Genomic DNA, 16170 nt, shown 5'->3' on the forward strand with positions numbered 1-16170 from the left:
TTATAAAGCTGAGGGTAAAATATTATATGAGTGAGTGGGAATGGTGTTGACACCAGGGATTTTTTTGCTTTTTCCAGACCTACCTTCATTCATTCAGTCAGTCAGTCAATCATCCATCCATCCATTCATTCATTAAGCTTCTATCCTCCTCTTCCTCCCAGAAGGAGCCCAGGGTGGCAAATAAAGGACAAAACACCTTAAAGCATCTCAAAACGAAATATGTTTAAAACATTTTAAAAACAAAACATCTTAAAAACATATTTTTAAAAAAATGTTAAAAACATATTTAAAAATCAGTTCCAACACAGATGTAGTCTAGGTATAAGGTATCTACTTAAAAGGCTTGTTGAAAGTGGAAGGTCTTCAGTAGGCACCAAAAAGATAACAGAGATGATACCTGCCTAATATTTAAGGGGAGGGAATTCCAAAGGGTAGGCGCCACAACACTAAAGCTCCATTTCCTATGTTGTGTGGAACAGACATCCTGATGAGATGGTATCTGCAGGAGACCCTCACCTGCAGAGCATAATGATCAACTGAGTATATAAGGGGTAAGAAGATATTTCAGGTATCCTGGTCATAAACTTGTATAGAACTTCCTACATGAAAAACTGACTTACCTTCCAGCAGAGATGAGAAACCTATAGCCCTCCAGATGTTGTTAGTCTCCAACACCAACTCTCAGCAGCATGGTCAATAGTCAGGGAACTTTAGGCCAGCAACATATGGAGGGGCACAGGTTTCCCACTCCTGCTTTACAGGGTTGTTGTAGGGGCTGCAAGTAGATTATACCTATGAAGTGCTTTAGACAGCTGAAAACAATACACAAGTGTTAAATATTATTGCCTCTGGGCCTCCTCAACATGTTTTGGGCTATAATCCTGCCTGGAATCTTTAAAAAGGAAGGGTGGTGGTGGTGGTGGTGGTGGTGGTGGTGGTGGTGATGATGATGATGATGATGATGATGATGATGATGATGATGATGATGATGATGATGATGATGATGATGATGATGATGATGATGATGATGATGATGATGATGATAATGATAATAATGATGATGATGATAATAATGATGATGATGATGATTCGTGTTATTATTTAAACAAACAAACAGTAGTTCAGTAAAAAAAAAATTACATCGGCAGCTCTGATTCTGCAGTCAGTTGTAGCCTGCAGTTTGAATCAGTGGAGGACAGATAACAAGAAGTGAAAAGAGGGCAGGCATGGATGGCAAGCAAGCATTTGTCTGTGGAACATCTAGGATTAGAATGTCCTTAGTAAGAAAAACTGCAGAGACAGAGAGAGGGCACAGCCAACAGAGGGTGTCAGTGAGCTGAAAGCATGCCTGGAATGGAAATTGACTAAGCAGGAAAAGTACACAGTTGGAACCTAACAGTCTCAGGATAAAGTCTGAATGTTTTCTCTCTCTTGCACACATGCACACCTTCTCTTGCACAGATCTTGCATGCTAGGAATTCTCAGACTTCCTCCCTATCCTGATATTGCTCAGCTTATTCAGGTCAGTAGAGAGAGAAAAATAATAATGCATGGTTTCCTATTTGCAATATATGCATGCCAAACTGATCCCCAGCAATGAGAACTTTCCCTCTCTTTCTCTTCCCCCCATCCCCATGTCAAGTTTGGCAGTCAATTAATAATAAAAGAAGGAATATGCTTAAAATGCTGGTGGTTCTTTGTAGTCAGATACTACAGGGTTAAAATGTTCCATGTAGCTTTCCATTTTTAGAACCTAATTGGTAAAAAGTCTTCCAAAAGTCCAGAAAGTGAAGCATACAGTTCAGAAGTAGCAGCTCCTGTAAAAAGAAGCTCTAGTTTCTGCGGGGGGGGGGATTAGTTTGCTTCCATTCATTGTACTTTGCCATTGTCTTGTAGTGTTCCTCTCTGGTTTGGGTTTGTTTGAACATAGGTTCAAAAGATGGTGTGCATCTGAAATGGACCATGGAAAACAAAGGCAGGATCCTATGGCTGCAATCCTTATTAGATTGCATGCTTATTAGAGCAAGTCCCATTGAAATTGAAAGGATTTACTTCTGAATAAGGAAAGCTGAGATTGCATGTCAAAATACGGATCTCAGTGGGGGCTTGCTTCTGAGTTCCCTTGTTTAGAGTTGTGCTGAAAAAGTATTTAACTATCTTTTGGAAATGTCTTCTGTTCAACCTCCTGTATCTCATGGTGTTTCCATTCAGAAAACATTTCCATGACATTTTACTAGGGGGGAAAGCAGCACTGTTCTGTACTAATTTGGCATGAAAGTTTATCGGACTCTGTGCCAAAAGAGCAAAATCCATACAAATGTACTCTGTGTGCTTCATAGCTCAGCCATTGCCTCCCATATATATGAAAGTGAACTTGACAAAGTTATTACTGTGCATTCTGTTTTTTAAAAGTCTGTTCTTTTTGCTGACATTTTGCCTTTAGAGCTCAGAGGGGGATGCTTTCATGCCAGGAAAGGGAAAGAAATTTGATTTACTTTGGATTGAAAGGCAAATATATCTAGGGTTGTATCCACCTGTTTTACTCAGAATGGATTCATTGAAATCAATGAACTGAAAATAGTAATGTTTATTAACTACAGTGGGTCTACTCTGAGTTGGACTAGCACTGAATACAACTCCTGATTTGTATTTTCTGAAACATTACACAAACCAAAACATAGCCATTTGAAATTTGCACTAATCTGAATTTTGCATGCAGTTCTCCAGTCAAGTAATGTGTACAACAATACAAATGCTAGGGTGACGTGTGCATATAAATGCATATCTCAATGAAAATAACATACAAAAGTGCATTATGTTAGGGAAAATTGTTTTGCAAAAATGTGCACATTAGGAGAAATTTGCACTAAAAAGCTGATGAATTTTCATAAGGGCTTTTTGTAAAACAATGCAAACTGATAAGGAAATGTGGAGAACTGAACTTAAGAATGGAAAAAATGAGAAACTGAAATTGACAGTTTCACACATCCCCACTTCACATTGGATGTTTTCTACTCAAATTGCAGTTGCTTTGCAGCAAAATCCTGAAGCTCTCTGTATAGCACACCCTCTGGGCTTGTCTGTCTTTAATGTGTTTTCCAGTTTGCCTGTCTTTAGGGCAAAGCTGTTTACCAGATTCTCTGTCATTCTAAACCTTTTCCCACCCACCCCATCTGCTCTCTGAGGCATCTGTGGAGCCAGTCATTCTCTTGAAAATTGTGGCAATGTTGCAATTTTGACATGTAAGAGCCAAATTATGAAGAAGCTACAGAGGCAACCCAGAAGAAAATGGTACTGCATCAAAGGGGGGGATATATTATAGCTTAATAAGTGTAAATGAGTCAAACTTAATGACCCTTGAAAGCATTTCATCTCAGTCCTGCAAGCTGCAAATGATACAGAAGCAAGTTCTTCAAAGGATGGCTCATGAGTATAAATTTGCATGGGAATAGAAGATGCTTTCTGGTACTGAGACAATGGACCAAGCTAAACCCAGTTTCCCTTTTGTGCAATAGATATATTAGCCTTCCACCTCTGAGGAAATAAAGGAGTTGGTCAGATCCAGCCCACGCATACAGGGAGGCCAAGATCCCAAACCTATGGTATCACTTGTGTGACTCCAAAGTAAATTTCAGAATGCTCAGTTCATTCCAATCCACCCTACTTATGTTTTTAAGTGCAGTCCCCATTGCTGTTGACTGATGGAATCCACTGGTCGCTGGGACAATGGCCCATCCAATAATAGCATCTATGAGGTTGCGCTCGGAGATGGCTCCAATACCAGCTCTCAATTTACTGGCGTGCAGCTGATCCAGTCTTTCAAGCCCCTGATCATCCCCTGCTACACCTTGGTGGTGCTTGTGGGCATCTTTGGAAACTATCTCCTCTTCTACATTATCTGTAAGACCAAGAAAATGCACAATGTCACCAACTTCTTCATTGGAAACCTGGCCTTTTCCGACATGCTGATGTGTGCAACCTGTGTCCCTTTTACTCTGGCCTATGCCTTCAACCCCCACGGATGGGTCTTTGGAAAGTTCCTGTGCTATTTTGTGTTCCTGATGCAGCCCATGACAGTATATGTGTCCGTCTTCACCCTGACAGCTATTGCAGTGGACAGGTAACTGCTTCCCACATGATTGATCTAAACTCGAGAGGAGTCGCAGGTAAAATAGTCTCATTGAGCAATGTCACCATGTTAAAGGGAGGGAGTGTAGCTCAGCAGTAGAGCACGAGCTTTGCATGCAGAAGGTCACAGGTTCAATCCTTGGTTTCCTCAAAAAGCTCAAACATAGGGAATAGAGAAATTCGATTCAGTTCACCTTTAAAGGTGAAGCTACCTAATTTGCACTTCCCAAAAAAATATGTGAACTAAAACACAGCCATCCTTCAAAATTCTCACTCCTCCAAATTTTGCAATACAGTTCTCTAGCATAATGTGTACAACGTGTGCATAGGGAAACGTGTGCATAAAATACATATATTAGTGAAAACAACATACAAAAATGCATTACAGTATATGAGGGGCAATAGCTGCAAAAATGTGCCTATTAGGAGAAAATTGCACTAAAATCCTGGTGAATTTATGAAGATTAAAAAAAAAACTAATGTGGAAATGTGGAGAACTGACTTTAAGATAAAGAAACTGGGAGAAACCAAAATAGGCAGCTCCACCTATCCCTGCTGCTGAATGTCCTCCCTCACAATCTCCCAGTCTTCCTCCTCTGTGTTCCCTGCTGCTTATGAAGGGCAAGCAGACCCTTCTGACCATCCTGTGCCCGTGCTTTCAAATTCCTGCCCTCATCTCGTCCAGCTGGGCTTAATTCCAGGCATCTGCAGGGGCAGGGAGCCCAATCCATCTCTCCCAGATTCTCCACACACCTTCAGCAACAAAGTGCCCCACACAAGCAGAGAGCAGGAACTCTGAAGAAAGGTTGGGCCTCTATACAAGCACCTAATAGCCCCAAATTATGTTATTCACAGGGAAAGCATTGACAAGTAATCTAGTTTCTGTCTGAGCCACGGGAGAGGCAGATATTGCAAGAATATCTTTTCAGGCTGGATCAGCACATTTATTCCATTTCTATCAGGGGTTCCCAAACTGTGGTCCGTGGTCCATCAGTGGTCCACCAGCTTCATTCAGGTGGTCCATGGCATTCTATGGAATTCCAATTGTAATGCAATAATATGAAATATAAGAAATAAAAATACAATTAAAAATCATACAGCATCTAGCACAGAGCGTTACAATTGGTACAACAGGCAGAAAAATGATGAAGTGATCTGCCAAGACCCTCACCAATTTTCAAGTGATCCGTGGAAAATAATTTTGGGGAGCCACTGATATATATAATTCCCACCCTACCTCCAATTGCTCAGGGTAACATCCGTGGCTTTCCCCACCCTTCATTTTATAAGTTAGGCTGGAGAAGGGATTGGTGCAAGGTCACATAGTGAGGTTTATGGATGGATATAGGGTTACCAACTGTACTCTTTTAAGAGTACATGTACTCTTTTTGAGATGGTGCAACAGCATACTCTTACTTTTCACTTATCGAAGCCAAATGTACTCTTTTTGAAATGACAAAATGATGGTAACCCTAGATGGATATGAACTCAGGTCGTTTCAGTTGTCATCTGATACTCTAATCTAGGGTTAGCTAACAAGGTGACCTCAGAGGTTATTGGACTATAACTCCATCATCCCTGACCATTGGCCATACTGGCTGGGGCTGACAGATATGGGGAGGGGAACTAAGTTATTAAGTCTCAAAGCAATCCTTTAATATTTTTCAAAAAGATTCAGACATTGCTTTCACGTCAGCCTGTTTGTCATCAATCTGTCAAACATTAGCAAATGTTTTTCATCAATGTTCTGCATTTTCACTGCAGCCCAGTTGGTTGCAGCTTAAGCTCATCTTTTTGTGAAAAGTACGTAATGACCCTTGAAAGGAAATCTGGTTTAGCCTTTTCTGTATGCGAATTTCTATTTGGAGTCACTGAAATTAAGGGGGCTGCAGAGCAGAATGACCTGAAATACAATTTGCTCTTCTGAAAAGGCAGATGGCCATGGATGCCACCATCAGAATGTGAATGTTTTGAACCCCCATTTGCCATTCGGCATACTGTTTGCCATCTGTTAACATTTGCTTTCTCCCTTAATCCTGCACTAGGTGCCATTTAAAAACAGAAAAAAAATGTGGGCTTCTATTAGAATCAGTCCCAGCCAATCAGGAATCCTGTAGTGAAGGAGTTGGGAACCTGTGCCTCTCTGGAAGTTGTTGGGCTGCAACTCCCATTTGCTAAGCTGGCTGGGGCTGATGGGAGCTGCAGTCCAAGAATATCTAGAGATCACCTGTTACCCCACCCCTTCTGGAAGGCATCATGTCAGCACTCAGCCAATCCGCATTAGCAACTGGCAGGACTTCCTATACAGCATATCATATTTTTGAAAATCTTTCTAATCCCATGCTCCCCCACTTATAATTTATCATTTTATTACAACTCTGTCTACCCAAAATGCTCTACATATTATATATTCTCCTTTATTTCTTAGATCAGGGAATGAGCATCCCTGGCCCTCAGGCCAATCTTACCCTTGCAGGGAGTCAAATTTGGTCCACAAGGCCATTTTTTTAAAAACAAAAAACCACGCCCACTTGCCAAACAACTGGCATCACTCTGATGGGGAGGGAGTGACATTAGCAGATGGGCAGGGAGCAGAGTCTGATTCTGTGCTGGCTGCATAGTAGACTGTCTGCAAAAGGGCTTTCAAACAGCTTTGGCTGTGCACCCCTGTTCCCAGGCATGCACAGCCAAACTGAGCAGGATTTAACTCCCGTTCATCAGCACAGCCAAAGATCAGTATGGGGCTGTTTGAAAACCCATTTGCCCAATGTTCCTCTTTATAGCTGTGGTTTTCAGAGGTTCAAAGAGCAGCAAAGGGCTTTCAGCCCACTGCTGCTCTTTGAACCTCATACAAGATTAAAATAGGGACACTTTTGTCCATTTAAAAAGGTAAAGGTTTCCCCGCACTTGTAGTGCGAGTCATTTCCAACTCTTAGGGTGACGTCTTGCGATGTTTACTAGGCAGACCGTATATATGGGGTGGGATTGCCAGTTCCTTCCCCGGCCTTTCTTTACCCCCCAGCGTATGCCGGGTACTCATTTTACCGACCACGGATGGATGGAAGGCTGAGTGGACCTCGACCCCTTTTACCAGAGATTCGACTTCCTCCTTCCGTTGGAATCGAATTCCGGCCGTGAACAGAGCTTCGGTTGCATTACCGCCGCTTACCACTCTGTGCCATTTACAACACCCTAATCTCACATCAAGGCTCACTGCTTGAACTTGATGCCGGTACATGGTGCCATCCAGTGCAATCTGCACATGTCTACTCATAAGTAAGTAACACTGAGTTTAATGGGGTTTACTTCCAAGTAGGTGGATGTAGGCCTGCAGCCTTAGTATCTAAGCATGTGCATACTTCCTTTGCATATGCACCAATCTACAGTCAAGATGCATGCACCTCACACTCTGAGGATTAACTTCAGAAGGGAGGGAGCTGGAATATGCAGAATGACTACATCTCTGCCTCTCCCAACAAATCCCTCAATAGGGGCAGTGATTTACCAGAAGCAGATACCATCAAATAGAGATAGTTGGATCATGAGCTGTTGTGATAATATCCAAACACACTCCCAGTGCTAGTAATGTATACCCACAGAGAAAAGGGCAGTAATTGTATTAGGACCAATCAAAATGTCACAAATGGGGAGTATCCTTTGAGTTCACCAGGACTGCAGTCTGAGAGCTTAACAGCACCTTACATTAACTGCATAGCTCGCAGCTATGTCAACTTTTTTTTTTAACTTCTAGCTGTGCCCCCATTCCTGATTTCCATCAGGACTGAAACACACAAGGAGACTTAAATCCTTCCATCTGCAGCTGTGATTCCAATAGAAATTTGGATGCTCTAATAATCTCTGAGCTTTGGCCATGCTGGCTGGAGCTTACAGGTGTTAGAATCCGGCAACATCTAGAGCAGTAGAGACTGGTGGCTCCAATGTCAGTGGAGCAGTGAATCTGCTCCATGGTTGTAGTCTGAAGTTTCAAGGAGCTGTCCAAGGTGCTGAACCTATTTTGTAAAAGTTTGGACTAAAACCCAGAGCGGATTCACTACCCCCTGACATTGGAGCCACCAGTCTCCACTGCTCTAGATGATCTGGAAGGTATGAGATTGGGGTAGGCTGGGCTATACCAACTGGCAGCAGCTTTCCAGAGATTCACGCAGGACACTTTCCTAGCCCTGCATGCAGATGCTAGAGATTGAACCTGGGACCTCCTGGGACCTTTTGCAGCATGTGCTCTACTGTTGAGCTACAGCCTCTCACAGAACAGACCCTTATAGCATGATGATTGCAAATTGTCTCTTCCCTGGCTTTTGCACTCTGTAGATGTCCTACTGTCAATACAGCAAGGGATATTACAGTGCAGCACAGACAAAACTGAGACTTTCCCCTCCTGCATTTCCAGGTAGGAACCAAGCCACAAAAAGGTTGTAGGCTGCTTATCATTCCCACTTTGTGAATCGTCTGCTTTCTGCGCCTCAGCGTAGCCTTTCTGACTGACCATCAAGCTTGCATCACGTTTCTAACTTTTGACCAGATTAATACGCTAATTTTATGTCCCTGGAAGGGGCCGGCTGAGCCAACAGCATTAAGACCCAAGAATTATGCCTGTTTGGGCTGCTGCTCAGTGTTTTTTTTTTTTTTTTGCAATCTTGCTCAAAGCAAAACATCTCTGGCTGATGTTTTTTGTAGCATTGGGTATTATTTCTGACCTCTGGTTAATATCATGTTTTATTTGCCACAGAGAACCAAATTGTTCAGGTGTCTGAATGCATTTCTCTTTGGAAAGCAGGACACAGATGTAGAAGCTAATTTTTTTGGAGAGGGGATGATAATATATTTCCATAGCAACATAAATCTAGTAAGCAGTGGTAACTTAGGAAGTGCCTTATGTAGAGACGGACCACTGGTCCATCCAGCTCAGTATTGTCTACACTGACTGGCAGTGGCTGTTCAGGGTTTCAGATGGAAGTCTCTCCCAGCCCTACCTGGAGATGCCGGGGATTGAATCCCAGACCTTCTGAGTGCAAAGCAGCTGCTCTGTCACTGAACTATGGCCCTTCTACACCTAACAAGAGCCAAAACACAGCCAGCCTTCAAACTTCACATATCTCCGAATTTTGCAGTTCAGTTCTCCAACCAAGTAATATGTACAAACATGCAAATACTGGGGTAAAGTGCGCATAGGAGTGCATATACCAGTAAAAATAATATGCAAAATGCATTATATATGGGGAAATTGCTTTGCAAAAATGTGCTTATTAGTAGAAATTCACACTAAAACACAGATGGAATTTCATGAGGATTTTTTTTTAAAAAAATAGCAAATTGCTGCAGAACTGTGGAGAACTGAATTTATGATGGGAAAAATGAGAAACTGAGGGAAGCAAAACTGACAGATTCATCCATCACTGCTCCCCATTCATCCAGTGTGCCTCCGTGCCTCCAACAGCACTGGGAGAGGAGACATGTGGGTAGGGAAGGATGAACCTATCGAGTTCAGCTTCTCTCAGTTCTTCATTTTTTCAGTCATTAAATTCAGTTCTCCACACTTCTGCATCAGATGAAAATGCATCAGCAATGTAGCCAGTTTCCCCAATATACACATTTTGTATGTGATTGTCCATAAAATGCACATTTTCCCATGATACATTTTTGTATGTTATTTTCACTAATATATGCATTTTATGCACACTTCCCCCTAATAGACACATTTTCGTACACGTTATTTGGTTGGAGACCTGCACTGCAATATTCAGAGAAGTGTGAATTGTGAAGCTTAGGTACATTTCTGTTTGTGTATTGTTTTGGAATTAGGTAAATTCACATTAAAATACAAACTGAACCACATTTCTCCCCTATCCCTATGTGTGGGTGTACAGTTCAAACTAGGACATAAGTGCAAAAAGTCCAAGACCACATGGTCTATTCCTGATCATGCATGTCTTCAGATTTAATCTTGGATGCCTGAATTTAATATGGGCTTACACACATCAGATTTCTGTGTGCCTGCCTTTAAAAACCATGGGTTGTATCCAGTGTTAGTCATATTCAGAGTAGACCAATGGAATTAATACACATTACTCGTGTAGGCCCATTAATTTCACTGGGCCTACTCTGAGTAGAACCTAGTTGGAGACCCACTTGCACTGGAAGTGGCAGAATCATGCTGGGTAGAAGAGAAAGGAATTGGATGATGATGATATTTTAAAAGCTTACCTCACAACCCCCCCAGGGGAAAAAAATCTCAGAGCATACCTGTGGAGTGGTATTTAATGCTAGCCCTACTTCGAGTAAACCCACTGAAGTTAATATTTTGTTTGTTTGTTATTACATTTATATCCCACCTTTCCTTCAAGGAGCTCAAGGTAGCATGCAAACATGGTTCTCCCCCTCCTGATTTTATCCTCACAACCCTGTGAGGTAGGTTAGGCTGAGAGACTGGCCTGAGGTCATTCAGTGAGCTTCATGGCCAAGTGGGGATTCAAACCCTGATCTCCAGGGTCCCAGTCTGACACTCTAACCCAGCCTTTTTCAACCAGTGTGCCTCCAGATGTTGTTGGACCACAACTCCCATCAGCCTCAGCCAGCATTGCCAATGGTCAGGAAAGATGGGAGTTGTGGTCCAACAACATCTGGAGGCACACTGGTTGGGAAAGGCTGCTCTAACCACTCCACCATATTGGCTCCCTGATATGATTCATAAACATGACTAACTTACTTTCATTAATTTCAATGGGTCTACTCTGAGTAGGACTTCAGTGAGGTGTTCAATGCTGGTCCTACTCAGAGTAGACCCATTAAGATTACTAACAGCCTTCTTAATTTCAATGGGTCTACTCTGAGTAGGACTTAATTTTATACAAAATGCTTTAAAGAACTTTCAAAAAATACCAGCATTGGCCACATCTGCACTATACATTTGAAGCACTTTGATGCCACTTTAACAGTTATGGCTTCCCCTAAAGAATCATGGGAACTATAATTTATTAAGGGTGCTGAGAGTTGTTAGAATACCCCTATTTCCCCTCACAGAGCTTCCCAGAATGGTTTAACAGTCAATCCCTCTTCCCAGAGATCTCTGCGAATTGTAGCTCTGTGAAGGAAACAGAGGTCTCCTAACAGCTCTCAGCACCCTTTACAGTTCTCATGATTGTTTGGGGGAAATGACTTTTCAAAGTGGTATTATAGCACTTTAAATGCATAGTGCAGATGAGACCATCATAACAACAAATACATTCCAAAAGTAGAAACTCATAAAACCAAAGTGAACACAAAAGTAAGGGGAAAATGCCTTTACATAATGGCAGTCTCTTCCCCCGCCCCTGCTATCTAGGTATATTGTCTGATACAGCCTCAGAATATTGAAAATTTATCTTTCATGTATACTTGATGTGTAGCAGGAAAAATGTTCATGAAACAGACATGAACAGGCATAATAACACTAAGGTCTTGTTAACAGAATGGCAGAGCTGGTTACACTGTAGTCCTAACCCCATTTACCTGGGAATAAGCCCCACCGAATTCATTAGGACTTTCTTCTGAGTAGACGTGGGTATGATTAGCAATTAGGAAAGTTCAATAGGCCTAAGGTAGCCCGTATGGAACTCCCATGAGGAACATGCATGGAAGAATTCCATATTCACCTGATTCCACATTTGAATGTCAATTAGAGAAGTATAGGAATCATAAGAACATAAGAAGAGCACTGCTGGATGAGGCCTAAGGCTCATCATAATCCAGCATCCTGTTCCTACAGAGCCGCAACAGATGCCTATGGGAAGCGTGCAGGAAACAATCTCTCCCCACTGGCAATTTCCAGCAACTGGCATTCAGAGGCACACCGCCTCTCACAGTGGAGGCAGAGCATAGTCATCATGGCTAGTAGCCAGTGGCAGCTGTGGGATCCACTAGTCCTGTCTGCACCAAGGTGGGAACCTCTCCCCAGCACCTCCTACTAGTAACTCAGCAGCCAGGCTGGCCAGAGCATCACACCAGCTGTTGGGCTGTCTGATGGGTAGATCCTTGCCCTATGCCACACCACAATGCCAATGTACTGTAATCTAGGGATGGGGAAGAAATTCAGTTTAGTTCGCATTTAAAGCCAAATCTATCACACTTCTCGAAACACAGCCATCCTTCAAAAATCACATGTATCCGAATTCTGAGGTGCAGTTTTCCAACCAAAGAATGTTTACAATAATGGATATATTAGTAGATTGTGTTCATAAAAATAATTTGTTCATGAAAATAACATACACAAACGCATTATATTAGGAGAAACTGCTTGCAAAAAATGTGTACATTAGTCAATACTGCATACAAAAATGTGTTTAGCAGGAAAAATTCACTCTAAAACGCAGAAAATTTTCAGGATTTTTTTTAAAAAATCCAAAAAAACTCAAGTGGCTGCAGAACTGAATTTATGAATGGAAAAATTAGGAACTGAGTGAACTGGAATTGACAGATCCTTCCATCCGTAATACACATACACATACACGGCTGAGTTGCCAGAGAATGAACCCTTCTACATGCCAAACATGTACTCTATCAGCCACTAGCTATAGTCCCGTTCTCAGTGAGGTTCACACCTGGTCTACACAAGGTGACAGCTAAATCCAACAGGGTTGAAGGGAATGGAGACTGCACCTTTGCCTGAACTCCAGAGAATGTTCTGCAATTCAGGTTCAATGTTCTGCAAGGCAGGTGGATCTGCATGTAAAAAGATTCTGCGAGGTCAGGAAGCTGGGGCTTCATTTGATGTAGGCATATCTAGTGAAGCTTTTCTTCCCTCTCAGAGCCACTGAGCCACTGAGACTGGCAGGGATTCCAAAGAGGCTTCAAGCAGCAGATTTTGGCTTTATTTCTTAAAACCCAGGCTTTAGCACACTTCAGAGAAAAAAACTTTTGCAAAGTCAGATCAAAAGGCATGTTCTGGTTGGTTGGTGAGTTTCTGGAGAGGCCGGTAGGAACCCGCTGTGTAATACCAGTCTTCCGGATGAATGGAAATAAAAGTCTGTATTATTTCATTCCCCCACAATATCTGCTTTCCCCTTTGTCTTAATTCAGTAATGAGGCTTCTGATGGGATAATTGCAGTTTCCGGGGACTGGAGCTGCTCTGGGATGGAAGGGTGTAATTTCCATCACCAGCTTTGCTTTACAACAGGCCTTTCTTGTTTAATTAACTGGCATAGAAGTGGAATATTAATGAAACCAAAGGCAGGGGGACTAAATACATATCAAGCATTCTGGAGCCCTCAAGTGCTTTTGTATCCAGCCCTGGAATTTTCTGTGGCCAGTCATCAGTCATTAGTCAGCTATTAATCCTCTTAGCGTATCCGGTGCTACATGCTGGGTTACAACATTCCCAAGCAACCACTTTGGCTGCTGGTTTTACCAACTGTATAAGCAGCACAGGTTTTGGTAAGATAGCAAGGTTTGGGATATCACAGAGGAAAAGATTGCTGTCCCATCTTTCTTACAAAAAGACACCACCACCACCATCTACCACTTAATTATAATTAGCGTAATTTATTCAGTTTATTAGTCCCTTGCCATATAAGGAGTCTCCAAACAACTTACAAAAAGTTAAGAGCATAAAGCATAACATAAAATTAGCAAAAAAGAACAATAAAAGCAATACAATAACCCATGAAGCAAACCCAATAAATCAGCAGCAAAAAAAATACATATATGCCAAAATAGGCTTCTAAGCAGTTTGCAAAACATAAAAACCATTTATAGAGGGGTAGCTGTGGGTCCCTCCAGACTGGACTTTTTTTCCTTTTTTCTTTTGCAGCATGTCATTGATGCAATAATAGAGCATTAATGGTGGGTCATGTATAACTGTTCCAATACCATTATGAGCATGAATCATTATGAATGCACAATAAAAAAGGGGTGGCTGGAGGGACCCTAGATTTCTCATTTGGACTTTGTTTTGAATCTCATTTGCCTTTGCTGCTTGAAAATCTGCTTGGAAAGAAAAGCAGAGTATTGAAAGTACAGGAGCTCCATCCTCATTTGGCCACCCTAGTGACTGCCACAAAGCATCCAAAGAATATAGGGAGGGGGCTGGATATGTATGTCTATGCACTTTAGCCTCTAGTGGTTAATCTTAATCAATGCATATGATTTAACAGATCTGCTTTCTGTTAGTACTGAGCTGTTGATGAGGGGGCAGCTGTTAGGGAAGAGGGGAGGCATCCCTGTTGCTGAGACAACCAGACTGATGCTTCTTTCCATTGTGCTATGCATCTAAAAACTCATCTCATTCAAAGTAATGTAAATGTCAATTTCATTCAGCTGGCTGTACATGCCCTTGGCATGTCCCCGTGCATGTGTATGTACCCAGCAAAAATGCCCCATCTCCAAAAACACAGGTGATGGACCCAAATGAAGCACTAAAACCAAGTCTGTGAATCTTACTGAACACTAGCTATGCCAGGAACCCAGCACATCCATTGGAGTCAATGATTTCTTATGGCAGGGAAGGTAGCAAAGCCCAAACATTGCTGCTGCTAACCTTAACCCTCCTTAACCCAAAGGAGCTATTCTCTCTCCTGCTGGGGCTATGGGAGCCAAAGTTCAGTGCTAGAGCATCCGCCTTGCATGCAGAAGGTCTCAGGTTCAATCCCCAGCATGTCCAGGTAGAGCTGAGACAGACTCCTGTCTGAAACCCCGGAGAGACAGTGGCAGCCAGTGTACAATACTGAGCTAAATAGGCCAATGATCTGTTTCAGTATAAAGCCAGGGGTAGGCAATCTTTTTCAGGCCAAGGGCCACATTCCCTTCTGGGCAACCTTTCAGGGGCAAAAAAGGCCAGAGGCAAAAGTGGGTGGAGCAACAAATGTATTTTTTAAATCTTTGTACAGTAGGCTTGTTTCTACACACACTCACGCACCCCTCTCTAACTTCCATCCAGGCAAGCAAGCAATTGGCATATGAGAGTTCAAAGACACATTTCAGCCAGATGTCTTACTCAGTATAAGGCCACTTCCTTTGTTTCTAGGGGGGCTTTTTGTTGCTGCACCCCACCTCCCATCATCCCTGTTCATTGGTTGCACTGGCTGGGATTGACGGGAGATGGAGTCCAGCAACATGTGGAGGGCTACATGTTCCCCATTCCTTTTGAAAGAACAGAAAGCAGCAGGGCGGATGTCACCCTACTACCTCTCTTCCTCAGATATTACACCACAGTGCACCTTCTGAAGAAGCGTATCTCATTCACTACCTGTGTGTACATCATCAGTGGGATCTGGCTGCTCTCCTGTGCCCTGGTGGCCCCGGCCATTGCCCACACGTACCATGTGGAGTTCCAGAAGGAAGGCTTTGCCATCTGCGAGGAGTTCTGGATGGAAGAAGAGAAAGAGCGCCTGGCCTATGCCTACAGCACCTTGATCATCACCTATATCCTCCCCCTCTCAGCAGTCTCCCTCTCGTACCTCTGCATCACCATCAAGCTGAAGAACCGTGTTGTGCCCGGCCACCCAACGCAAAGCCAGGCAGAGTTTGACCGCTTGCGGAAGAGGAAGATCTTCCGCCTCCTCGTGCTTGTGGTGGCAGCCTTTGCCGTCTGCTGGCTCCCCATCCATGTCTTCAACATCATCCGTGACATAGACATCAACCTCATCAATAAGGATTATTTCCTTCTGATCCAGCTATTCTGCCACTGGTTTGCAATGAGCTCCTCCTGCTGCAACCCCTTCCTCTACGCCTGGCTCCACGATCGCTTCCGAAGTGGCCTGAAAGAGATGTTCACCTTCAAGCAGAAGATCATCCCCACCAATAATTGTGTTGCAGTCAGTGTAATGCTTTGACATCTCCCACTGTGGATGATCCAAAGCAGTTAGTGGGGGGGGGGTTCGTTGTTCTCTCCTGACTCATAGGTCTCACATTCCCCAAGCCCAGGCTTATGAGTTGGAAGAGTGAAGCCTTGCGAGCAACAGTCCCCTATCTCTGTAGGAGAAAGACGCCCCCACAGAAGCACCATGAATCAGCAACTTCTCCCCCCCAGCGGTGGGTAGCTGCCCATTTGG

General features: G+C 43.0%; 1 protein-coding gene across 1 annotated transcript; it reads left to right on the forward strand.

The window, feature by feature from the left end:
• Window positions 1–3701: 3701 nt before the first annotated feature.
• On the forward strand, window positions 3702–15951 carry LOC133368515 (prolactin-releasing peptide receptor-like). The gene is made up of 2 exons (XM_061592810.1): window positions 3702–4120; window positions 15318–15951. The coding sequence occupies exons 1-2, from the start codon at window positions 3702–3704 to the stop codon at window positions 15949–15951; spliced, it is 1053 nt and encodes a 350-aa protein (XP_061448794.1).
• The last annotated feature ends 219 nt before the right edge of the window (window positions 15952–16170 follow it).

The sequence above is a fragment of the Rhineura floridana genome, chromosome 12 (assembly GCF_030035675.1).
Source record: "Rhineura floridana isolate rRhiFlo1 chromosome 12, rRhiFlo1.hap2, whole genome shotgun sequence".
NCBI classification, from domain to species: Eukaryota; Metazoa; Chordata; class Lepidosauria; order Squamata; family Rhineuridae; genus Rhineura; species Rhineura floridana.

Coding starts and splice junctions, on each gene's coding strand:
- LOC133368515 (XM_061592810.1), top strand. CDS start 3,702: ATGGAATCCACTGGTCGCTGGGACAATGGCCCATCCAATAATAGCATC. Junction 4,121..15,317: donor ACAGCTATTGCAGTGGACAG/GTAACTGCTTCC, acceptor TCTCTTCCTCAG/ATATTACACCACAGTGCACC.